The sequence below is a fragment of the Rhinolophus sinicus genome, linkage group LG06 (assembly GCF_036562045.2).
Source record: "Rhinolophus sinicus isolate RSC01 linkage group LG06, ASM3656204v1, whole genome shotgun sequence".
Classification (NCBI taxonomy): domain Eukaryota; kingdom Metazoa; phylum Chordata; class Mammalia; order Chiroptera; family Rhinolophidae; genus Rhinolophus; species Rhinolophus sinicus.
The window spans coordinates 23,846,959-23,872,545 of NC_133756.1; the positions used below are offsets into that span (position 1 = coordinate 23,846,959).

Here is a 25,587-nt window from a genome sequence, read left to right on the forward strand (position 1 = left end):
AGGTGCCACAACAGAAAGCGAGAATGGGGCCAGAAGAAAGTGACTTGTTCAAGGTCACCATGATCATTAGGGTCTGTTCTGTGTGATCCCAGAAGCTGAACTTGAATCAAGGAGATAGAAACCACAGAAAAGAGGATTTTAACGCAAAAGAAGGACACACTCAGAAGACAGACTGGTTGAAAATGAATTGATTCCCTGCAGAGGCCATGTGCTGCCTGTCTGTCAGAGGTATGCAAGTCGTTCAGGACGCTCACGGTCAAGAGGAGTCCTGCTTTAGATGGAGAGGCTGGAAGAGGTGATGCTTAAGGTTTTCCCAACTCTGAGATTCTAGAAAACTATAACTGAAAAAAAAATCTCACCTGCCTTCATGATCTTTAACATGCCTTGCTCATGCTGGCTAAACATGAGTTTCTGGTTGCCTGATGTTGGCGGCTAGATGCAGAGGAAGGAGTGGGCAGGCAGCTCGAGGTGTGATTTATCTTCATTACTCCGATTATGGGGTCACTGAGGCTTTTACTCTGCAGTGTTCCCCTAAGGATACCTGCTGCTTTAGCTGTGTGACAGGTTGTTCTCCCAGCTGCCCAGTGGGCAGGCGTGTTCCACAGGGCTCAACATCGTAATTAAATAAAGATCAGCCAACAACCTGCCTCCCCCTACCAGCCAGCGACAATCCTGGGGGACTGCCAGGCCTGCCCTCAGTGGTGGCTTGCTGAGGTGAGGTGGCCAAGGGCCAGGTTCTGAGCCCCAGGGACTGCCATCCTCTCCTCCCCACTGGGCTGGGGAAAGGCCACTAACAGAATGAGCATACCTGGTGTGGAGGGGGCGGGGTAGCCAGCTTTGCCAGCCAAAACCTTCCATAGCTTCCCATTGGTCTCTCCAAGTCCCCACAGCTGGCTCACAAGCCCCTGTATAACCTGCCCTGCAGGGTCTAGCCTGTGAGCTCCCTGAAGGTAAGGGCAGGTCTATTTTCTTCTCCACTGGAGCCCCAGAGCTTGGCACTATGCTTGGCAGTCAACAAGTGCTCAGTAAGTACTTGTTGTGTGAAGGAATGGAAGGCCTGAAGTCCTCCCGGACTTGATAGAAGTAAATTTGGCAAAGGAGGCAGCCCTGAAAGGGCAGAGACACTGGCCCACAAATCTGCAGGCAGGGTTCGAGTTTGCGTCTGTCATCCATTCATTGCTTAACCCTGGTCAAGTCTTTGCTGTCTTGGCTCAGTTTCCCAATTGCAGAATTGGAGCACTGGCCTAAGGCTGGAGAGGAGACGGAAAGAAAGCCCATGCTTTCTAGTCAAGCTCTAGACCTCAGAGGTCCTCAGGCTGCAGACCTGGCCCCAACCTCAGCCCTGTGGACTGAGAGGCAGTCACCTGTCTGGGACTAAAGTAGCCACGTCACTGCTGTGAGTTTATACAGTTCAACAATCCAAACTGAGCCTGTCTTGTGTGCCAAGCTCAGTGCAGGGCCTTGGAGCTGAATTAGTTGAGGTTCCTGCTGTAAAGAATCCAAAGCTGGGATGGGGGTGGGCAACAGACATGTTGACACAATTATGATCCAGGGAGAAGTAATAAATGCCACGCAGTGGGACACAACACCCTGAGAGCTCTCCATGCATAGAAAGGGGTGATTAATGAGAGCTGGGAGGATTTGGTAAGACTGCCTGGAGGAGGCATCTTTGAACCGAACACTTGGGATAGAAATCTCAGGGAAAAAGCCAGCAGAGGAATAAGATGTACAAAGGCACAGAAGAAAGGCAGTTTGGGAAGAGAGAGACTAGTGCACTCTTCAGGTGACACATCTCCCAGGAAGGACTGCGTTCCAGAAGGCAGCACAGGATCAGGAATGTCTGGTCCAAGTCCTGGCTCTTCCCATACTTATCCATGAACTTGGTCAGTGTCTCAGAGTCCTCATATGTAAAATGAGGATTATCATGCTACTCCCCAGGGCTGTTGAGAGAATTACACATATGAAGTGCCTGCCACATAGGAGGAAATCCTGGAAATGGGGTTTATCTCTTTAGGCTTTTGGTCAATATGTAGATACCCTGAGAGACGCTACAGTCAGTGTTTGTTAGTTGTTTATATGATTAGTGTGAATGAGATTATCAAATAGAAAGTTTATTGAAAAGGTTTGACAGGAGGAGGAAGCAATACAGGGAGAAATGCATAAGGTTGGGAACAGGAAAAGCAAGGAAGGAAACAAACTGGGAAGCTGGGGAAGTAGACACACTTCACCAACTTCCCAATGTTGCCAGCAAACTGCTGTGAATTTAGTTTGTTTAGGGAAGCAGGAGAAGAAAGAGTTGGTTTCCTGTCCTAGGAAAGGTCACAGGTCACAGGTGTGGGTGGAGAAGGGATGGGGGAGAAGTGGACAGGGCTGTGTGTGCTGCTTGCTGTCCGTCACCTCCTTACTCTGCTGCAATGGAGGTGAAAACAAGGAGGGAGGGGGTAATATCACCATCCATAGTAGTGAGTCATAATGAGCCTTGAGGTGGGATTCGGGAGCCTCAGGGTGGTCTCACTGCCCAGATTTCACAGCTACCTGGAATGCCACCATTAGAGTTAGAGCATTATCCCAGTGGATATCAATGCCCCATGGGACAAGTGACACAAACACTTAGCGCTTTAGTGTTAATTAGTTTATTGGTATTTTTCCAAACCTGAAAAATGTTAACAGTAAGTTTGAGGCACAAGGGAGGGGAGGTTAGGAAGTGTGGCCTTGGGCAAGCCACTTTCCTTCTAGGGCTCTCAGTCTTCCCATCTGCACAATGAGATGGTTGGAGTGTGTGATTTCTAAGGACTGCAATTCTCAGTCTGTTCTCCATCTGTCACTGGAGACATGAGAAGCAATGCAGGGCTGCTGGCCTATCCCTGATTAATGTCTGAGGATCAGGGATATGAACAAAGCAGTGAGTATAACTCTCTAAAGAAAGGAAAAAGTGCAAAATAAATCACAAACCATGATGGGGGTCTTGCCATTGCAGTTATGTACAACTAGCTTTTCTGGAGTCAGGCAAGAGCTAAATCTGGAATTTTAGGTTACGTTATCTCTTGTAGGTAGAGCCACAAGAATCCAGGTTGGCCATTCTAAGATTTGGTGGCAGAGTCTAAGTCTTTGACAATAAAATTCCACACCTAAGATTCTATGACTCTGATTCCGAAAGTGTAAAATTCCAACATTTTCTTCGTTCTCTTGTAGAAGGTTCAAGATTGCGTGCAGGTGGCATTTCCTGATGGGTGGGGCCCCGGGGTTTCCAGAACAGGGAAGTCAAACTGACGGCTGATGAACTTCATTCCAGATTGCCTGGGGTCTTGCAAACCACGCTAAACAAGGACGAAGTCTGCTGGAAGACTGCTAGCCAGGTAAAGAGCTCTGAGCACACAGGTGTAGACCACTGGCCTGCTCCTTACCAGCTCACTGTGCAGTCCTCTGATCTAGCCACGGCTTCTCTGGCTGCAGAACCTGAGAACCACTCCAGTCAATTCAAATAAAGAGAGATTTTTTAGAAGGGTAGAGAGTGGCTCACGGGAATCCAAAGACAGGCAGTCAGACCTCAGAGATTGCACTGGGAACTAGAAAACCGCCAAAATGGTGGCAGTTATCTTCTGTATCTCTTAGGAGACTCGCAGCCATCTTATTTTCTCTGCACAATTCTATCCTCCAGTTGGCAGTTTCCCGCTGGTCTCTGGCATCTGCACCCACTCTTGCTTTCCTGAATTATGGTCCTTCTGCCTCCGTGGGCACATCAAACTGCCCTACTGTTTCAATGTCCCCATTCAAATTCCTGAAAGAGAATCTGATTGGTTCCACTCACCTGCCAGCCTGTAGCAGGGCGTGCCATTTCCAGTGCGCAGACCTAGTCCAATCAGCAGTAGGCCGGGCCTCGACATCCCTCAGAAGGAGAATGCGCGGCAGCCCTGCCGCGCGCCGGTGCCCTCGATGTCGCGTTCCATGGTCTCAAAGAGCAGCCGTACTAGCGCCAGGCGTCCCTGGGCCACCAAGGCCCGGGCCAGCCCCAGCACTTCGTCGGTGTGGCCGCGCCATACGCGCTGCAGCTCCTGGCGCAGGCGCGCCGCCGGGTACTTGCCCTGGGCACAGCGCAGCCACGCGTCCACCTCGCAGCCCAGCTCGCTGTCACTCAGCTGCGCCTGGCTCCACTGCGCCAGCAGCGCCTCGAGCAGGCAGCCAAAGCCCTCGGTGTGGCTGGAGCCCGCGTCGTCCAGCTCCACTGCGCGCTTGAAGCAGACGGCCGCGTTGGCCTCCTCGCCTTTGATGCGCAGGCACTTGCCTCGCAGCAGCTGCAGCTCGGGCAGTGTGGCACCCAGCTCCGACTCACCGGCCTTGGCTAGGAAGACCAGGGCCTGGTTCAGCGCAGACTCGTCCACCGCCAGAAGCTCCTGGACGGCGTCTACGCCCATGTAGTAGTAGACCTGGGGGGGATAGTGGGGTGAGCCTTTCTCCCCGCTCCCTCCCCCACCTCCCCTGCCGCTGCTGTGGCTGCTCCCTGCTCAATCCGTTCCTGCACTTGCTTTAAAAAAAAAAATTCAATTCATTCATTCCCACCCTCCATCCTTCGACAATTATTCCTGGCAAATTTTGGTCCTACTGCCCTGGAAAAGGAGAGACTGTACTTCGTCCAGTTCCTGCCCCATCACTCTTGACCACATGATGTTGAGTGAGGCACTTTCTGGGCCTCAGTTGTCTCATGTAAAATTATGATCTTGTCACCTCTTGGTAATCATTCCCCGTACGCAGAAGGCACGTCTGGGTAAAGAAGAATGGGCCACACTTTCTGAGTGTTTAGAAAGACCTTGGCCCTGTTCTAAATGCTATATGTGCATTATCTCATTTAATCCTCACCAACGGCAGTAGGAGGCGGGTACTGTTATCAGGCAGGGCCATGCCCCATATACCTCACTGTGTCCTCAGTTCCCAGGTCTGGCCTGGCAGAGAGTAAATAGGTTCCATCCAAGCCAAGAGACTGCCTTACCTGCCCCAGGTCCAGGTAGGTCTTGAGGCCTGGGCACACCTTCACCACTTCCTCCAGGTCAGCCTTGGCGCAGGCCAGGTGGTTCCTGTCAGGCATGCCTCCGAGCCCCAGCTTGGCCCGCTCCAGGTGGTGCAGGTAGACTCTGATGTGGATCTGCCCGCAGAGAGGCAGCTCAGGGAGATGCTCCAAGCATGAACCCCCACCCTGCTCTCCACCCTAAGTGAAGCCAGTCTTATTCTCAACAGCAACTCAGGAGGGTCTGTGGTACAGCAGGAAATCCTGAGACTGGGACCTAGGCGTCCTCCGTCCTAGTCCTCTGCCATCGTGGGCTAGCCACTCCCCTTTCTGGCCTTAGGTTCCCTGTCTGTACAATGAGGGGGGTGGATGAAATAGGAGCCCTTCATTCATTCACCCATTCATTCAACAAATATGTACTGAGTGCCTAGCATATGCCAGGCCCTGTGCTAGGTATTAGGGGAGCGATGGTGATAAGAAAGATGAGGTCCCTGCCCCGGCAGAACTTAACATTCTAGTAGGGAGATAATCACGAACAACAAGTTAACAGTACCATTTTGAGTGGTCGTAAGTGCTATGAAAAAATAAGCAGGGTGATGGGATCAAAGTGACTAGGCGAGGGGGTTATTTTAGATAGGATGGCAGTAGCAACTTTGTGAGAATTCATGTAAGTGGGTGAGAATGGCAGGTGGCTCCAACTTACACGCATCAAATTACAAATGATTCCAGATTCTTGCTTTCATGCCCACTTCCTCCCTTTTTCTCCACACTAAGGATATCATGAAGTGAAGGGTTGAGAGTGATAACTCTGGCTTTATTGCCAGTTGTATTTGGCTGAATTCCAGTACCTCTCCCCTTATTAGCATGTGAGCTGGGGGAAGTTGCTCAACTTCTGCGAGCCTCATTTTCCACATCTGAAAAATCAGTACACTAATACCTTCCTTGGGGAGTTACCATGATGATAGAGAGAATATAGTTAGGACCTAGCTAGCATATGGTAGGCGCTCAGTTCATTCATTCATTCATTCATTCATTCAACAAATATTCATCAAGTGCCTGCCGTGTGCCAGGCACTGTTCCAGGCATGAGGATACACTAGAGAGAAAAACAATAACATTCCCTGCCCTGGTGGAGCTTATATTTTAGTGGTAGGGAGAGATAATAAACATAATAAATAAGCAAACAGAATGTTAGAGAGTGATAAGTGCTAAGAAGAAAAAGTAAACCAAGAAAGGAAGACAGAACGTTGATGAGGGGTGACATTTTCAGTAAGACGGTGCTAGAAGCTGCCTTTTCATCAAGACCTCCAGGAAGTGAGAGAGGAAGCCAGTCAGACATCTGGGAGAAGAGCATTCTAGGCAGAGGTCCTAAGGGAAGATCTTGCCTCAGGAACAGCAAGGAGGCCAGTGTGGCTGGAAGAGAGGGAGCTGAGCGAGGAGTGGGCAGAGGGAGGTGCGTTAGATAGTACTTCACTTAGTCTTCTGATAACCTTTTAAGACAGGTGTTATTGTCCATCTCTTCCAGATTTAGGAAAGGAGGTTTGGAGGGGTAAGTGGCTTGCCCCAGTCCCAGAGTGATAAGATGGTGAGGTCAGATTTCCACCCAGGTCAGTCTGACTACACTGGGTACTAATCAAGAAGAGGCTGAAGGTCACTGGCCGGGTCATTGTAGAAGGGATGCCTGCAGTGGGTGGGAGGCTCCTTCATTCTTTCACTAAATAATTGTACAGACCACAAACTGTGCCTCGATGACTCCTAAGCTCCTCTCCGCCATTAGACTCCATTGCCTTTGGACTCGGGCAACATCTTGGCCCCTGGCCCTTTCTCTCTGGTCCCCGACGGCAGGAGGAGGTGGCGTTCAGGGTTGCCTCACCTTGGCCCTGGTGTAGTACGCCTGCCAGTTGAGCTCCGGATCCCGTAGGACATCCAGGGCCATGTTGCATGTGCCAATGGCCATATCCTGCTTTCCTAGGAAGTGGAAGATTTTGGCCAGGCGATTCAGGATGGGCGGCTGGTCCTTGGCAATCTCAATGGCCTGGGTAAGGCAGGAGGGGTAGGAGCAAATCATACGTCTGGTTGTTTGCCAGAACTGGCTAAATGGTGCCTCACCTCCATGTCTCTGGATATAGCCATATTCCAACAATACTCTTGTTCCCCATATCCACCTGCCAGTAATCTCAGTCTTATCATGGAACCCAACACTTTGGGGTACAACTCACTGGTGTTTAACTCTCGAGAGCTCGACTCACTGCCATGTTCATGGGTCATGTCCAGTGAATCCCTCCAGACCCCAGGGAAACCCCCTCATCCTCAGATATATATATCGTGCATGCTCCCCCATTTTCCTGGGGCAGGCGGGAGGAGGGGCCTGAATCAGCCTCTACCTCCCCCGTACTTACACAGTGCAGTGTTTCTACCTGGGCCAACCACTTACCCCCTATATTGTTACTGAGGCTACCTGTCCTGTGTTTGTTGCTACCTCTGAAATGGTGGGCCCTGCCCTGGCACAGAGTAGTTTCTCAACAAGGGGCAAAGGCAGTGTGTTTGTTAAATTGGTCACAACTCTTGGAAGACTCATGAATGAGTGTTTATACTCTGCTCTGTTCTAAGTTCTCTCATCAAGAAACTGCTCATCACCCACCAGCAAACATCAGGCACTTGCCAAATGCAGAGCACTGTGCTGAATGCACAGGTGAATGAATATTATGCACAGGTGAAAGTCCTGGAGGACTTTCCAGTTTGGAGTGAACAGTTTTGCCCACTACCTCCTTTGCGTCTGTCAATCACCAAGAAGGTAGACAGGTCACACAATTAACAGATAAGGAGGCTTGGAGATGGAAGTGATTTGCCTTAGGGTCACATGGCCTATGGGCACAGGGGTGAGAGCCCAGCTACACCCATCCTCTACCTCCTGTACCCACTAGGCCACTGGGGGTGGGGAGAGGCAATATGAACCAAGGCCTGAAGGGGAAAAGCCTGAGGCTATATCTGGGGAGTGGTAAATAGCTTGGAAGATAAGGCTGGAGACAGGCGGGGTTCAGACTGGGCATGGAGAGGGTCTGATTCTTAGGTAAAGAGGACCGATGACAAGGGTGCACTTGTGTTTTGTTTGGGATGGAGAGAAAGGTCTGGAGTGAGGGCACTTCCTGGATGGGCACATGGTGGGGGTTACAAGTGGGGTTGACACCCAGAGACATAGTAGGTGAGGAGGCTGGGGTGTCAGGCTCCGTCCCAGTTTGGAGAGTGGGTGTGGCTGGGGGGCATGTACCTTGCCAAAGCAGTCCAGAGGGTCGGTCCCCGAGTACCCGCAGTCGTGGACACCCATGGGGGTGGTGGAGAAGGTGTCCTTCCTCTCTAGCAGTATCCCGAGGTAGCACCAGGCCAGAGCTGCGGTAAAAAGGAAAGGGGTCTCTAGGAAGCAGCAGGGAGGAGAGGGGGAGGGGAACCACAAGGAGAGAGGGGGCCAGCTCCACCCAGGTGTCAGCCCCCCAGAAGACAGAAGGAGGGTCAGTGGCATGAAATCACCGAAGGCCACCCAGGGACCGACCGAGAGAAACAAAGATGGGGAGAGGGGACATGTGAGTGAATGGATGAACACACCGCAGTGCGTAATCTGGGTTTGCTGGGTCACTTAGGGGACCTCCCTGAAGGTGCACAGCTCCTCTGACTCCCACTCTTCACCGGCTCTGAAGCTCTAGTGCCTGTCCTAGCTGTGTGGCCCTGCGAAGAAAATGACTCTCCTCCCCTCCAGCAGAGCCTTCATTACCAACCAGAAAGTGAGGCTGAGAGGCTGAGAGAGGGGAGACGCTGCTTCTTACACTCTAGGTCATGAGGCACACACCTGGAAACATGCAGTTATAGTGATTTGTGATTGGCGTATTCACCTGTGCAAGGTGTGTGAGCGAGTATATAGGACAGAGAGTGAGGGAGAGAAATGGTCCCAACAAGGGAGGCAGTGTTAGAGGTGGGGACAATGACAGACAGGTGCAGGGAGAGCCAGGCAGAGGCTGCTCTCCCACCTGTCCCTGAGGGTCCTACCTCGGTGGTGGGGGTCTGAGGACTTGAGGATTTGCCGGAGCAGGGCCAGCGTGCGGTTGAAGGCAGGCAGCCTCTTCTGCTCCTCACGGTCCAATTCCAGGAAGATGCCATCTAGCCTGTGGCCAAGAAAAGGATGCAGCTGGTCGGGACCCCCTCCCAGCTGTCCCCAGAGTGTTCTAAGTCCTCCCCACCCTTGGCCAATGGCAAGGAGGGGAACTTGGGGAGCCCTTACCATGGAGATGGGCTCAGCCTCTCCCCTGGGATCCAGACCACACCTCTCCCCTCTACCATTTTGTGTCCCCACTTCCCAGGCTGACCTGATGAAGAGCGTTGCCATGGTGAAGTACCAGCCCCTTTTCTCCTCCATCGGGATCTAGGAAAGCAGAACAACCGTGCTGCTGTTATTGAGGTGCTCAGGCCATTGTTCATAGATTCCCACGCTTTCTGTGAACCCCGAGAAACAGTCAGTTCCAGGGCTTTGGCCTTGAACACCCTTGGTATCATCCTGGCTCTGCCACTGACTGGCCAGGTGGCCTTGGGCAAGTCACTTCAGTTCTCTGACCACAGAGGGTTTGATGAGATAACCTGTGTGAATGCCCCATGTGAGGAGACCATCACAGAGCGGGTATGGGATACATTCCCTCCCCTCCCCATCTTGCTCTCCGAGCTAAGCTTCCCAGCCCTTGCTCCCCCTATCTGTGCTCTGCTTCCCCCCACCCTGGGGCCCACACTCCACTTCTCTCTCCCACCTTGTCCACTGGCTTCTGCCCTTTGGAGCCATCTGTCAACTCCCACCTCCCTGAGAAAGCCCCTTTGGGCATGCTGAGTGAGTTCAGCTGAAGCCCAGGACCCCCCTGAACTGTTTCCCATTGTTATTCTTGCCAACCTTGCCGTGCATTTAGACTGACTTGGGCACCAGATAAAATATTTATGCCGTTATTTATGGGAGTAGCGGCTCCTGCCTCGGGAAGGAATTTTAATGAAAACCAATAAAACCCCCAGTGCATATCAGCAGCTCAGCTTCAGGCTCCAGCCCCTCCCTCTGGATTCATCTCCTGTCTATGATCTCCAGGCCGGATTCTGCACTCACTCTCCCCCCACCCCCGCAGCCTCCTCAGCTCAGGAACCCCATCATCCGTCCACCCCTACCCTCCGCAGCTGGGGTGAACACATTCAGTCCCACCAGCATTTCTGGGCACCTGTGGTGTGAGGCCCTATGCTGGGTGCTGTGGGGATGTGGGAATTAATGTGAACCAACATGGGTTCATAGTCTGGCTGGGGAAACAGACCGAGGCATAAATAATAGAGCCTGAATGAGTGCGTGCCTCATGCCAGGATCCTGACACCCATCGTCTCAGTCTCACGGCAACCTGTGAGGTAGATGTCATCCCCGTTTTACAGAAGAACATAATGAGGCTCAGAGAGGTAAAGTGACTTGCCCAAGGTCACACAGTGAGTGCATGTCAGAGCTGGGATTCGAACCCCCTTTGTTAGGCTCCAAAGCCCATGCTCCCCTCACCACACCAGGTTTCCAATAACTATAGTATGAGGCAAAGTTTGATCAAGGCCCTGAGAGGGATGCAGACAAATGCAGCAGGATGGAAAGGCCATCCTAGCCAGAAGATTCTGAGGAGGTCTTGCAGAGGATGCGCTGTAAGGTGGGTTTTGAATAGCAATGGTATTTCAGAGGGCGGATGGGGAACAAGGGCATTCTAGATGGAGGGCTCAGCATGGAGATCTATGGGCAGCCTGGTGAGCATGGAGCATGGTCTGTGTAAATGGAGCGGGGGGAGCTAACACTGGCAAGTTTAGCTGCAGCTGTGCTGGCGAGGCCATGGATGAGCTTGGGGGGAGGAAGAAGGAAGGGGACCTATAAGTCAGATCCTACTGAGTGAACCCGGGCCCGAGCCAGACCACCAAGAGGAGGCCCCACTAATTGCATTTCTCAGCCACTATTCCCCTAGTATCTTCCTGGGTGGCCCAGGCTGGGCAATGGGGACAGGAGAGGAAAGGCAGGTTCTGCCTTTAGGAGCTCCCGGTCTGGCAGGAAAGTCAGAACCAAAGCCATAGAATAAAGGAACACCAGGGATATGGGAGGATCCAGGGGTATGCCCAACGCTTCCAGAGAGAATGAGCTGGAACGGGGTTCTCAAGAACAAATAGGAACCACCCAGGCAGTATGGTAAGAGAAGGCATTCCAGACAGAAGGAACACCATATGCAAAAGTTCAGAGATGAGTATGTTGACAGCTGCATGCAGCCCCAAGTGGTTGGAAGCCCAGCTACCAGGGGTGGGTGGTGGGTGGGCGGATGAGACAGCAGGGCTGCACAAGGAGGGGCCCCTGAGTGTCAGGCTTAGGACCTGGAGCTCATCTGCAGGGCCGCAGGGAGCCATAGAAGGGTTTAGAACTGGGGAATACCAAGATCCAATGTGTTTTTACATTCACATCACCTTGGAGAGAAATCTTGCCACTTAGGGTGGAATATGTGTATGGGGCTTTATCTAGGAACAGGACTGTCCGGAGGAGACAGCGGCAGGCTACAGGGGTTAAAGGGCATCCTTGAGAGCTCAGTGGGGAACACTGGCCAAAGCAAAAGGCTGGGATAGGATGCTGTATAACTTTACCTGCTGTACCTACACCGGACCTGGGACGTGGGAAGGGAACATGACTCATGGGACAACTACTGTGGGCCAAGCTGGCTGAAGGCCTGAACATAATGTCAGAGCCTGACCATGGAAGGATTGAAGGCATGTGTGCCTCAGGCTCCCTGGCTGCTTGCAGGTGTGATGTCATGACCTCTGACCGCATGCCCACTTGGAGGTTGGCCAAACTGAATCATGGTAGAGAGAGACAGAACCGCTCAGTTTCCTGACAAAGAGGTGCAGCCGTAAGCGAGAGAAGGTGTAGTAGATGTAGGGGCTGTAATGCAAAGCGCAGAGGCTCAGGGTGGATGAGTTACCCCTCGGGGCTGTAAAGGAAGGAGGATAATAATACAGGCCTCACCGGCATTGTGAAGCAGTGCCCAGCCTGGAGTACGTGCTCTATTCATGTTTGCTCCCTCTTCCCTGGTTTGGGATAAAGTTGAATGGAGTTAGGTGTTTCTAGGAGGCTGCTCTGTCCACTGTGGCTTATTTTAGTTCCCTGTGGGGCAGTGAGGTCTCAGGCCCTGGAGTCAGAGGCATTCTGCCTCACCCCGCTCTCCACCTCTTGCTGTGCTCCTAGGGCCCCAGGCACCTTTCTCTCCTTCACAGCTCCCCAGTGTTGGAGAGCAATGTGGTGTCCTCAGGGGTCTCCCTGGTTCGTAGCCACTCTCTTGTTTGGTATTCAGACTATAAGAAATTAAATCATATGCGCAAACCACACAGTTAGTACATGGCAGAGCTAAGATTTAAACTCATGCCTTCATAGTCCTAGCTCCAAGCCTCGTCCACAACACTCAGTTATCTCAATCAATCTCCTTATTATATCTCTGAGGACACTAAGAGCACAGAGGTGGAGCAACTTGTCAACGGTCACACAGTAGTTAGTAAATAGCAGGGCTTAAAACCCAGTGGTTCACCACCACTCTGACTTTCTTGAGTAATTCAAGTCTGGTTATGGTTTGTACTAAGCAAGCAATACTACCACCTGGTGGCAGTGTGCCTGAATTGCAGGGGCAACTCCTAAGAGTTTATTCTCGTCCTTCCCCTTCAATTTGAAGACTAAATCTGATTTTCAGAAAACTAGCTAGCTGATTGACAACTGTATGACAATTCCCAAACATAGTCCCTCCTTGGATTCCCACTTAAGAGTTACCTTTGCAGGAGGGCTTATAGGATTGCAGATACAGAACGGCGTTCATTGTATAAATGGACCTGGTCTGAAGACTTGCTGTGCCTGAGGTTAAATCCTCTAGCCCTGTATGAAGCTGGTGGAGGCCGTTCACTCTGCTGCACAATTTTGTCCCTAAAATAGGCTATCTCTTTAAAATCCTTCTGGTTGTAACTGAAACAGCAGCTGAAGCTGTTACCAGGGGCAACCTGGCAAGCCACGGTGCGTTAAATTAAATTAAACAGGCCTCTGACTGCTCCTTCCCCTCCTGGAGAAGGGAGGGGCTGTTCCAACTCTCTCCTGGAGAATAAAGTTGCTGTGAAACCTCTTAGCTGCAAGGAATTCACTTTCAGAGTTGATGGCTCCCAGAGGCAAGATGTTTGGAGGCAGCCGGGAGGGGCTGAAAGGACCTCTGCCAGGAGAGCAGTGTTTACTGAGGGCCTGCCAGTGTGGGCATCTGGGCAGGATGCCCCCCTCTTTCTCTCATTTTATCCTCCTCATGACCCTGTGAGCTGGGGTGCTGGGGTCCACGAAAGGGGGCTGGCCGGCATGTGAGTCAGCCTAGGCTTCCAGCTGGAGGGGACTCAAATCAGGCTGCTGCTCTGTGGCAGATCTGCGGGAGGGGACAGGGCAAGGCTCAGGCTCCAGCACTGACCCTGGAGTGAAATTCTTAGACCCTGGTACTAACTGAAGGTGAGAGGGAGAGACAGAGCTCAGGTGAGGTGTTCTCAGGACATTTCCCAGCTCCTCTGAGGCCCTCACTACTATTTCCCTCATTTTAGAGATGAAAAAAACCGAGCCTCAAAGAGTCATATAGACTTGCCTACTTAACCTGATATTTCAGGCCAGGTCTCCCTGACTTCAAGTTCATGTTCTTCCCACAACACTTATCATTTACAATGTGCACTCACACAGATCCCATGTGATCCTCAGAACATCCTGTGTGGAATGCACAGTGGGTTATCATAACCCTCTTAGTACAGATGGGAAAAGTGAGGTGAAATGATGTCCTCAAAGTTACACGGCCATTGTAAAAGCCTGGACTGAAACCTGGAAATGGTGCTTTTTTTCCCCACTAGGCTAATAACAGAAAATTTTATTGAGCACATGCTATGCACCAGGCACATAGTTTGCATGTGTTAACACATTCGACCCTCTCCAGGGTCACCTATGAGGTAGAGAATATTATTACCCTGATTTTACGAATGAGGCAACTGTGGCCCAGAGTGGCACAGCTAGAAGGTAGCAGAGCTGGGAACTCAGCAGCTTAGCCTGAGTCCCTGCACCCGACTACCCTAGACTAGTGGTTCTCAAACTGTGGTCCCCGGGCCAGCAGCATCACCATCACCTGGGAATTTGAGACAAGTGCAGATTCTTGGCTCACTGAGTCAGAAACTGTGGGTGAGGTCCAGCAACCTGTGTTTTAACAGGCCCTCTGATGCACCCTTGTTTGAGAACCACTACACTAGGCTCTGCTATTGCTGTAGCACCCTGCAGGAGGCCAGTGAAAACAGGATGGCCGGTAGATCTCTTTTTAAATGAGCCAAAGGATCAGAAATTGTGATCCTCAGGGAAACCTGAAGACCAAAGCTGCTACAGCTGTATGAGTAAGTGACAAAGGTGGGTGATCTGGTAGAATCTGCAGAGACTATGGCAGTAGGATTAGGCTAGGCCATTACAGAGCAGATTTTTGTTAACTTGGGGCATAAGGATGGATCTTAGCCATTCCACTTACTTCAAAAGGTGGCTCCCAAAGAATGAAATGTTGGGGGCAGGGCTATTTTAAAGGATTTCAATAGAAGATCTTTTAGCATATCAATGGCTAGGGATTCTATGTGCATCCGAATAGGCTATATAGAGACCTTGTTGGTTCTTAAGGAAAATGTTTGCTTTGTAGTTTGAACTTTGCCCCATGACACTGTACTCTACATTTGTGAGTCAGTTTCTGAGAACTGACTAATTTTCCCTGAGGGGAGGGGGAATGAGAAGGAGGCAAAAGAATGAACATTTTTCAAGCATTGGCTATCCACTGGGCACTTTAGTGCATCGTAGCACTAAATCCTCACAGCAGCCTGAGAAGGTAGTAACACAGCCTTTCCCTTTAACTGATAAGGAAACAGAGGCTAAGAAAAAAGCCACGGACCAGCCCAGACCCACGGCTCAGGGTGGAAGTGCCAGGATTCAAGTTCAGATCTGCCTCCCTCCACCGCCCCTGCTCTGTTTCCACCTCATCAGCCGACACTCTGAAGGCTGACACTGCAGAAAGAAAAGTCACAAGGGGGCCGGCCGCAGGAATATGTTCTTCCTGCACAACTGGAATGTCCTCTGTGATGACACGGAGCTGCCTCGCTGCTTTGCACACTGAGCCCTGGCCCCACCCCCCCTGGGCTGGCCCTGCCACCTGTGGGTGCATGTACAGAAAGACAAGAGCAGAGGCTTTCTCCTCCCAGCTCCTGTCTCAGCCAGTGTGGGGAGTAAACAGAGGGATGAGATTGGAGGCCCACCCCTGTCTCTGCCTCCCCCAGGGATCCTAGAAAGGCAGCCACTGGCCCAGCCTGGACCTCAGCTTTTGCACCTACAAATGGGGATGGTCTACTTGGCCTGTCCGTGTTATAGGTTTGTTGGCGGGGTGGTGAATTTGACCAGCAGAGGGGATTTGAAGAATGGGTGCTATGCCATGGAAGTTATGCATACTTGTCTTGGGTTCCCTGGACAGCTCAGTGTGAATCCTAAGATTTGAGTAGATCACTGCAGCTCTCTTGTCACCACCTATCTGGTCCTACCGTGTTTCCCCGAAAATAAGACCTAGCCGGACAATCAGCTCTAATGTGTCTTTTGGAGCAAAAATTAATATAAGACCCAGTATTATATTATATTACATATATTATATTATATTATATTATATCTGGTATTATTATATTATATTATATTATATTATATTATATTATATTATATTATATTATATTATATTATATTAAAGACCCAGTCTTATATTATAGTAAAATAAGACCGGGTCTTATATTAATTTTTGCTCCAAGAGACGCATTAGAGCTGATAGTCTGGCTAGGTCATATTTTGGGGGAAATACAGTAGGTCTGTCATGCAAACACAGGGCCTGTGGGTCATCTTTGCTTTGCACTGGTTTCCCAGACTTACAGAACTGCATTGAGCCACTTCTCTATTCCACTGTCCCTAGAGAAAAGGGACCCTGTGTAGTCCTGGGTTGAAATCCAGCCCTAGCACAAGTAGAGGCTGAAGAAGTATCTTGCCCTCTGTAGTAATAACAGTGATGCCTGAGTTTTCTCAGCTCCTCCCATAGGTATATGCTGTGTGTACTTTAACATACTTTCTTCTCTCTGTAAAAGAGGCAGTTGGGCCAGATGATGCTAAAGGCAGTTTTGACTCTGGGGTCCTGTATCAATGAGGAGGGAAGACCTAGTTCACAAACTTGCCAGGTAATCAGAGAGAACAGCCACCAGCAAACTCAGAAGGTGCTGAGATGCAAATGTGAGTGTCACCAAGGCCATGAGAAGGCTGGAGCCAGAGCCTTTGCAAAGATGTCCTTCAGCCTGGGCTTTATGTCTGAGAGACCTGAGTTCAGTTCCGGCCAGCCACTCATGGCGGTGTGCCCTTAGGGAAGTCTTTACACTTCTCTAAGCCTTAGTTTGCACATCTGTAGAATGGGGTTAATACCAGTTCTGATTTCTTAGCATTTCTGTGAGGATCAAGTGAGATAATGAAAAGCGCCTTTGGAGCAGTACCTAGCTCATCACCCAGTGGTCATCCATCTCCTTTTCTAGCTACCAAATGAAACCAGATTTGTAGTCGTGTGTGTGTGTGTGTGTGTGTGTGTGTGTGTGTGTGCGTGTGTATTTGCAAACACCATGGGAGGATAAAACCTGCCTATGATCTCAGAAGTTGGAGATGAACTCTTAAGTCCACATTCCCCACATTCCCCAAGCTGTGGTTTCCCACCTCCGTATGTGTGTTTATGCATTTTCTTCTGCCAGGTTTGTTCCTTTCCCCACATCTCCACTTCCCAAAGTCCTTCCTGTCCCTGAAATCACCCCGGCCACCACCTTAGTCCAGCCCCTCATTTCACAAAGGAAGAAACAGAGGCCCCAGGAGGGGAGTTGACTTGCCCAATGTCCCAGAGGAACCCAAATCCTGGCCACTGACTGAGTAGGGTCTTCCGCAATGTCACTGTTCTTTTCCCAAGGCTTGTTCTGGACCAGGAGGAGGGAAACTGCAGGAAGAGGAGGGGAAGCAGAGAGGGGGGGCAGGAGCTCACTTAGAGAGTCTGGGTCCTATGCGTCCTTGGCCCTGGCAGCAGGAGACGAGGACGATAAGCTTGCACCCATCACTAGCTTGCTGGAGCGGGGCCTGTCCTCTGACCCCAATTACTCGCTCCATACCCCTGTCAGGCTGGTCCTACTGTGCCCATTTCACAGAGGAAGACATGGACACTCAGAGAGGTTAAGCAACCGGCCCAGGTCACCCAGCACTTGGCTGGCAGAGCAGGGATCCCTGCAGCCCATAGAGTCCCACACTGATACTCTGAGGGAGGTCACCCTGCATCTGCCCTACACAGTACACCGGAGTTGCCAGTGTCTTGGGGCAGCTCTGGTACTGGGAGAAGAGGGGAGAATAAAAAGGAAGGCTGAGGGAGAGAGGAGGGCACGTGGGCAGAAGGGTATGTGTGTGTGTGGGGGGACCCTGGGATTGCTGACCAGCCATGCCCTCGACCTTCCTGCTAAATCCCCACCCCCTGGGTGTGGTGATTGATCGGAATGTCCACACCTTTGTTTGTGGGGCTGGCCTACCTGCACTGCTTCCCTCGCCTGCCCCTGCTGGCAGGGTGAACTCTGGTACAATGGGTCACTTTGGACAAGTCACTTCCCTCCCTGAGCCTGTTGGGTCCTTGGCATGATACCCAACTGGCAGTGTGTCTGTGAAGTCTGAATAAAAATCGGGGGCACCAATGAACATAAAATTCTGAGCTCAGGGCCAGGGCACAGGCTGGATGAATGGCACCCACCTCAGTGGCGGTCCCTGTTATCACCCGGGGCCTGCCCTGGGCTGTGAGGAGGGTGAAGGTTCAGCAAGTGTGCATGTGTTAAACCACCAATATCCTGGGAAAGAGGGAAGAAGCTCAAATTACTGAGTTAGCTTGGGACGGGGATGTTACTTTTCTAGAGAAATATGAGTGCGTATTACCTTATTTACAAAAAAAAATAATAGGGATTTTAAGACTTAAAATTCAGTTACTCAACTAAATTAAATTTGACAGTAGTCACAAACACCTCCTGGGTGTCCAGCTCTGTGTTAGACACTAGTTGGTGGGGGATGACAGAAGGAGGTTCAAAGCAGAGGGCTCACCCTCTAGGGGGCAAATCCCTTGCAGATAAGCCAGAGGCTGGGATTAGTTCTGTTAAAAAGCAAGAGCAAAGCGCTGTGTGGCCAGAGGGTGGGCAGGGTGAAGGGACGACCCGGGACATGATCTGCAGCCTACCTGGAGCCTTTCACGTTAATCCTCACAGCAAACCCTGGCAGACAGCTGTTAGAATCCCATTTTGCAGATGAGGAAAATGAGGCTCAGGGAAGTGATATGACTTGCCTGTAAGCCACCTGGTGATGGAGGCAGAATTTAAACCTGGTCTGTCTAATTCCAAAGTGTGTGCTCTTAATACCCACCCCAACCTTGAGATTTGCCACCAAGAAGCCATCTGTGTCTGTGTGTGTGCGTGTGTGTATGTGAAGAATGACAGATGAAAACAATCTGCCTCATGGTATTTTTGTAACTTGAGAAAGAAGACAGGGAGAGAATGAAGAGCTGAGAAAGGAAGTCACAAACACTCAGCCACACAAGCACTCTGCTTATTTTTGGATTATGGGTCCAATTATTAACTTTTATAATGTCTTCTCTTGTAATTTTAGTCAGTAGATGAGCACTGGCTCGTTGATTCTTCACCTGCTCTTTATCCTTTGAGCTCCAGGGACCCCTCCCTGCCTGGGACAGTTCCAGCCCCTTTAGGATGGAAAATCTCTTGGAGCTGGAGCATCAGGTGGGTCAGAACACCGGCTGCCCACCCCCAGCTGTGCTCCTGTGGGTGGCAACCCTCTCAATTGGGGGTCCCACCCTGCTGCTCCGCTGTCCCACCTCCTCCTTTCCTGGCCCTCATCCTTCCCCACCCTGGTGATATATGGAAATCCACCTTCTCTTTCTCAACACTTCCTCCACCCTAGATTTCCAGGAGGCGGTCTGTGAGGGGTCTCTCCTCAGCACCCCACCAGCCATCTGCACTATACTTAATTGCACCCCCACTTCTTGGCCTCTCCAGAAAGAGCAAAGGCCTTGACATCAGACAGAGTGGAGTGGATTCAGCTGCCACATACTAGCTCTGTAACCTTGGGCAAGTTACTTAGCCTGGTGATGCCTCAGGTCCCACACCTGTAAAAGGGGGTCAGAGGGCTCTTGTGAGGACTAAGATAAAGTCTGGAAGGCACCCACAGAAACTATTCATAAATATTACTGTGTGAAGCTGTGTGTTGTATGCAGGAAGGCTTCAAGGGGGAGGTGACATCTGAGCTGGGTTTTGATGGATGGAGTCTGCTTTCTAGGCACCGAGAACAGAAGCTGTGTAGGAAGGTATGAAACAGCACAGTGTGTTTGGAGAAGGATACGTAGTTTAGAATTCCTGGGGAGGAAGGTTCAGGGGAAATAAGAGGAATGCAGGTGAAGAGGACGGCAGGAACTAGATTTCAGAGGCCACAGAGCAGTTCTTCAGGGCCATCACGTGCTCTTCCCCGTGAAGCTCTGACTGCCCTCTTTCCAGGCCTCATCCTCTGCTACAGTACAGCTGCCACCAAAGCCCTCAGGTCTGCAGGCCCCTCCACAGGCCCTCGGCTGGGAGTGCCCTGACCTTCTTCCTGCCAGTCTACTCCCCTCTTCCAGAAGCCTCCCTCAGTCCCTTGTGCTGAAAGGAAGTGTGCCTTCTCTGAAACTCAGTCAGTGCCACTCTACCCCCAGGGCCTGGACTATCCAGGTCACTGCTGACTCCAACATTGGTCCCGATGTCCCCAAAGTACACATCCTTTGTCAGCCTCTGGGGGCTTGTTTGGGGTTCAGAAAATATGGTTATTGGCGTATAGCACTCAGAGATGATTGTCACATGGCACAGGCCATGTAATGAATGCTTGTGACCTCAGCCAGCTGGAGGCACATCTCTGTCTTGTCCCTTCGACTCCTGCTCCCAGAGGAAGGGCTCAGACAAAACTAGTTAATGAAGGAACAAATGTTTACTCCTCCCTTTGTCCATGAGCTTCTTAAGACAGGGCCTGGCACACAGTAGGTACTCAATAAATGTTAAGATGCTGAGTATATGCCTCTGAGACATGCCCAGAATTGACCAGTTTATGGGCACTTTCACCCCATGATTCAGGTGGATAATCACAGTAAACTGAGGCAGAGATCACTATTGTTTAATATTCATGAGGCAGACACTGAGGCTAGAGATGAAAAGTGACTTGTCCACACTCACACAGAAAAATAATAAGAGAGCTGGAGGCTTAAACTCAAGCCGTAACTATAATGAACTCATCATTATTCTGACTGCAGCTACTTCTTGAGCACCTACTCTGTGCCAGATACTTTATAAGCACGATCTCTTCTAATTCTCAGATGATACAATGAGGGGACTCCAAATCGCCACTTTCTCCTGGGATTTGTTGGAGGTGGCAGACCACAGCCACTTTGTCCAGACCTAGGGAGCAGCAGCTGGGCCAGGCCAAGGACACAGCACAGAACCTGGAGGACACCTCCCACCTAATGCAATCAGCTCCCTCCCTGGAGCACTGGGCAGTGTCCTGCGTGACATTCTCCCGGCTGGGAGGTCACTCACTGAGCAGGTGGCTTCCGCTATGGCTGGGCTGCCTGGTGGCAGGGAGGGAGGAGCTGGCCTCTATTCCATCCCTGTGCCCAAATCTGTGCCTCCCTCCTCGCCTCCCCCAGGAAGCTCTCCCTCAGTGAACCTTGGAGGCCACCCAGCCCCCTTCTCTGTCCCCCTTTCACAGATGGGGAAACCACAGCCCAGACAGGAGAAGGCCTCACCGCGGGCCTCCTGGCTCCCTGTCCAGGGCTCTTTACGCCCCACTCTACTGCCATAACCACACTTGGTATACATGATGCCTGCCATGTTTTCCACTAAGGGCAGCTGGCACTCAGGGCCTCAGGCTCAGGCTTTAAAACAGGAGCCCTGGGTCCCTGTTGGCCCCACACCATGGTCACAGCTATATCCAGCATGCGGCCGAGGTGATTCTCCCAGGCTGGGAGAAGCATGGATCATATGAGATTCTACTGTCTTAATGCAGGCTCTAGCCCAGGTGTTTTCCAAACATCAGCTCTTAGTTATGACATCAACCAGATGAGAATGTCCCCATTTCACAGATGAGGAAGCTGAGGACATAGTTTTATCAGTATACCCATCTTACAGGGAGGGAAATGGAAGCTCAGAGTGCTAAGGACCGACTGGAGGTGAGAGAGCATGGGGGACTTGGGAGTTGGACCTGGACCATCTGACCCAGAGTCTACTGTCTTAACCTCCACACAGCGCTGCTCTCCTTAAGTCAAACCTGTGCCCTCCATCCTGCACCTGCTGAAGTCTGGACACCACATTTCCTCTCTGAAGCCATAAGCTTTGGTGGGAAAAGCTCCAAAAGGATGTGGAGAGCCTTTGTGAATGGAGCGCTGTGTGAGGGCTTGTTGTTATTTAAATATCACAGATCTAAAACCATTATAGAATGTCATCATTATCAGCTCAACCCTGCCTGTGCTGTGCCTTCACAGAAAAGCCATGGTACCTCTCTGAACTGAGGTTTCCTCTTCTGTAACTGGAGGACAATGCCCTCTACATCATTCGTCATCCAATGCAGGTCACCTTTGAGATGGCCCCCAGTGACTCCCACCTCCTGGGATTCATGCCCTGTGCAATCTCCTCCCTTTGAGTGTGGGCTAGACCTACTGACTCACGTCTACTGAACAGAATGTAGCAAAAATGTTGGGCTGTCCATGTGGGAAGGACCTGAGGGAGGTCTCTGGCCATAGCCAGTGAGAAACTCAGTCCTGCCAACAGCCATGTGAGTAAGCTTGGAAAGAGGCACCCCGCTAAGCCACACCTAGGTTCTTGACCCACAAAAACCCCGAGATAATAAATGCTTATTGCTTTAAGCTGCTAAGTTTTGGAGGGTATTTGTTATGCAGCAATAGGCAACTCATATGCCTAGTATTGTCTATTTAGTGCCCGATCCTATGCTGCACATGCGTTCCATCAAGATACATTAATTGAGTGCCACTGTGTAGCAGGCACTGTGCCAGGTATTGGGTTTATAGTGGGAAACCAGACAGATGTCGTGCCCACTCTCAAAGTCCTCAAGGTTGGGATGGGAGATAGGCTTGTAAAAGGATAGTGTGAGCAGTGCCATGGGGGCCCAGGGAAGGCACCTGGCCTGGAGAAGTCGGTGCAGGAGATGTCTGAGACTGAGGAGGACCTTCCAGGCAAAGGGGAATAGAGGGCACCTCAGAAAGAGGCTGAGAGACTGGCAAAGTGGGTCGTAGAGACCTAGCCCAGAGGGAACAAAAAGTAGACAATGGGAAAAGCCTGGCTGGAAGGGGGAACATGGCAGAAGGCGGGCAGAGATCACAGAGGGCCTCAAACACCCACCCCAGTGCCTTGGACTTAGCTGCCAGGCAGTGGGGAATCACTGGGGGTTAAAAGCAGCTGAGGAACATGGCCAACAAGACTGAGCCACATGGCACTGGCAGCAGGATGGGGGACAAGGCAGAAGGGTCCAGCCAAAGGGCAGGAACCCAGGCAGGATGATGGTGACTACACGGGTCCAGCCAGGCAGGGAATGACAGAAGGCTGGGCTGGCAGAGGGAAGCTGGAGAGGAGGGGATAGACCTCAGAAATAAGAGGAGGTGGAATGGGCAGGATTGGAGGTCTGAATGCATGGACATGGAGGGGGAGGGGAAGAGAGGAAGTAAGAATGCCTCCGGAGCTTCTGGTGGGATGTCCGCTTCTGCCTTTTCCTTAGGTGGGTGTGCACAGGCCCATAGACAGGTACTTGCCGGGAGGAGTGAGATCAGAGGGATGAGTTGGCCAAGTTGAGTTTGTGGTGTTGCCAGAAGAGAAACCTTATTAGGCTGCCCTGATGGGAAGCGGGTCCACCCCTAGCCCAGCAGAGTAAAGCTACAGACTTGGTCTGGGACCCAAGGAGGGGCGGGGAGGGGGCGAGAGTTGCTGGAGAGGAGAGGCACATTGACAAGGTCCTCTGGGAGCCAAAGGGCCAGGGTTTGGGAGTCTGCGGTTGCAGGGCCATCCCTGCAGACGTTAGGGGCCAGGACCACAGCCGGGAGAAGGGTCACCCACCTGCTGCCCGTAGCTCAGAGCCTTGTCGTAGAGCGCGATGCCCGCCGCCAGAACCCGCGCGCGCTCCTCCGGGCTGGCACAGCCCACGTCGAAGCCGTGTGCGTAGCCCTGCTCTGCCAGGCAGCGCGCGGCACGGAGCTGGGGGTCCCCTGGGGCCTCTGGGTCAGCCGCCAGGCCCATGAGGCTGGGAAGCCTCCCGGCGCACGTCTCCTCCTCGTCCTCCTGCCCCAGACGCCCGTACACATGTGCCAGATTGGCCCAGGCATTGAGGTTGCCCGGGTCCTCAGCCGCCACCTCGAGGAAGCGCTCGCGGGCCTCCTCTAGCTCCTCCAGGTAGAAGGCGAAGGTGCCCATGAGGTGGCGCACGGCGAGGCGCTGCCCGCCGGCCGCCAGCTGGAGTTCCTGCCGCAGCCCGTCCAGCTGCAGCTTCAGGTCCCGGGCGCGGAGCGAGGCTGGCGAGCGAGGCTCGAAGTTCAGCTGCATCTCCAGGTGGAAGTGGCCGGGGAGGAAGTCCAGGTCGTCGATGAGGGCATCCAGGTCCTCGGCCTCGGCCTCGGGCTCTGCCATGTCTGCCCCTCTGCTCCCTGGGCCTTGGCCTTGCCTTGGAGGCTGCGGACGGCAGCGTGTGGGGCGACCCCCGAGCGAGCCCGGCGCCGGAGGCGGAGGTCAGCGCTCGGAGGCCCAGGGCACGGCGATCTCCAGGTCCGGGCGCCTCCCGCCGGTGGGTGGGTCCGAACGGCCGCTTGGGGTGCGCCCTGTGGGTGTTTCCGTTTTCGCAGCTCAGCGGCTCTTAGACGCCTGCATTACACAACCAGGTGTGCGAAACAAACAGGAGCATTGCCAAATGCGGGGCACGCAAACTCCCGTGCGTGGCAAAAGGCTCGCTTTTACTCTCACTGCTGAGGAAACTGAGGCTCAGGCGGAAAAAGACTTGTTGCGATCACAGAACTGAGATGTGCCCAGGCAGGCCTGGAAGCGAGCCAGACTCTTCCTCCGTGGGCACTGTTCCACCCTCCCGGCTTCAGCTGCTGACTAGAAGAGTCAGGACTGGTCCTTCCAGCTGCCTGCCGGAGCCGTCCTCGCTCCTGTGCCGGCCTCACTGCGGTTCCTAGTGTTCTTCCTCTGAGCAGAGCCTGCCACCTCGCTCCCGCTCTTCCCACTTGGGATTCCTCTGCCTCCTCTCTGACCTGCGGCTGGCCCTGGTGGAAAGACTACGTGGCTCCACGTGCTGGTTCTAGTGCATGTTTTCCATCGCCAATCATGTGTGATCTTCATCATTTATTTCACACTTCAGACTTTCCTCATCTGTGACATGAAAGTAGCATCCCCTTCCCCAGTGGCAGGGTAGATATCATGGGTCCATGCAGTATGTGTCACTCTGGATAACACTCAGCTCCCCTTTGCTTCCCAGCCCATCCCGCACCCCACCTGTGGCCTTGAAGGGCATGGGTCCCCTCCCCTCCAGAAGGCTGGGCTGTGCTCGCTGTTGCAAGGCTGCTTGTCCTCCAGGGCTTGGCTTTTGTAACAAGTCTGAGCTTCTGAGACCCTCCTGCCCCTCATTCCACGGGGGCTCCTGAGACCCTGTTGCTCTCTCATCTTTTTGAAAAGTAGACCAGCATTTTCAAAAGCGGCAATAGAGCCAATTAGTAAACTTGTTCAAAATATTTGACTTGAACAATAAAAAGGCAAATTAAAACAGCATTCTGGTGCTGTTTTTCACCTGTAATTTTTAAATATAAAATTGAATAATTTTTAATAAAAAATGTTTCTAAGAATTGCTGGTGATCATGAGATGAAATGTGGGCTGTGACCTGCCTTGGGAGGATCAGGAATGGATTCCCCGAGTGTTTGGCTTTTTTTTTCAAATTGTGATAACATGTACTTAAGATAAAATTTACCATTTTAACCATTTTTAAGAGTACAGTTCAGTAGCATTTATGTTCACATTGTTGTGCAACCATTACCACTATCCATCTCCAGAAATTTTTCATCTTCCCAAACTGAAACTCTGTACCCATTAAATAATAACTCGTGCCCCACCCCTTTCCCCAGTGCCTGGAAACCACCATTCTACTTCTGTCCCTGTTAACGTGACTCCTTTAGGTACCTCATATCATATGAATGGAATGATATAATGTTTGTCCTTTTGTGTTTGGCTTACTTCACTTAGCATAATATTGTCAAGGTTCATCCATGTCATAGCATGTGTCAGAATTTCCTTCCTTTTTAAGGTTGAATAATATTTCATTGTACTGTGTTTCCCCCCAAATAAGGCCTACCCCGAGAATAAGCCCCAGTTAAGATTGTCAGCCA

At 51.7% G+C, this 25,587-nt stretch overlaps 1 protein-coding gene across 1 annotated transcript; it reads right to left on the minus strand.

The window, feature by feature from the left end:
- Positions 1 to 2,617: 2,617 nt before the first annotated feature.
- TTC22 (tetratricopeptide repeat domain 22) lies at positions 2,618 to 23,984 on the minus strand. Its single transcript, XM_019742762.2, has 7 exons — positions 23,275 to 23,984; positions 9,354 to 9,409; positions 9,037 to 9,152; positions 8,267 to 8,385; positions 6,872 to 7,033; positions 4,985 to 5,137; positions 2,618 to 4,424 (listed from the first exon to the last, which is right to left on the minus strand). The coding sequence occupies exons 1-7, from the start codon at positions 23,839 to 23,841 to the stop codon at positions 3,888 to 3,890; spliced, it is 1,710 nt and encodes a 569-aa protein (XP_019598321.2). The 5' UTR covers positions 23,842 to 23,984; the 3' UTR covers positions 2,618 to 3,887.
- Between the last annotated feature and the right edge of the window lie 1,603 nt (positions 23,985 to 25,587).

Excerpts from the sequence above, each read along its gene's own strand:
- TTC22 (XM_019742762.2), bottom strand. The coding sequence starts at position 23,841 with ATGGCAGAGCCCGAGGCCGAGGCCGAGGACCTGGATGCCCTCATCGAC. Across the intron at positions 9,153-9,353 it reads ATGGCAACGCTCTTCATCAG|GCTAGATGGCATCTTCCTGG; the intron begins GTCAGCCTGGGA and ends TCTTGGCCACAG. Across the intron at positions 7,034-8,266 it reads CTCTGGACTGCTTTGGCAAG|GCCATTGAGATTGCCAAGGA; the intron begins GTACATGCCCCC and ends TGCCTTACCCAG.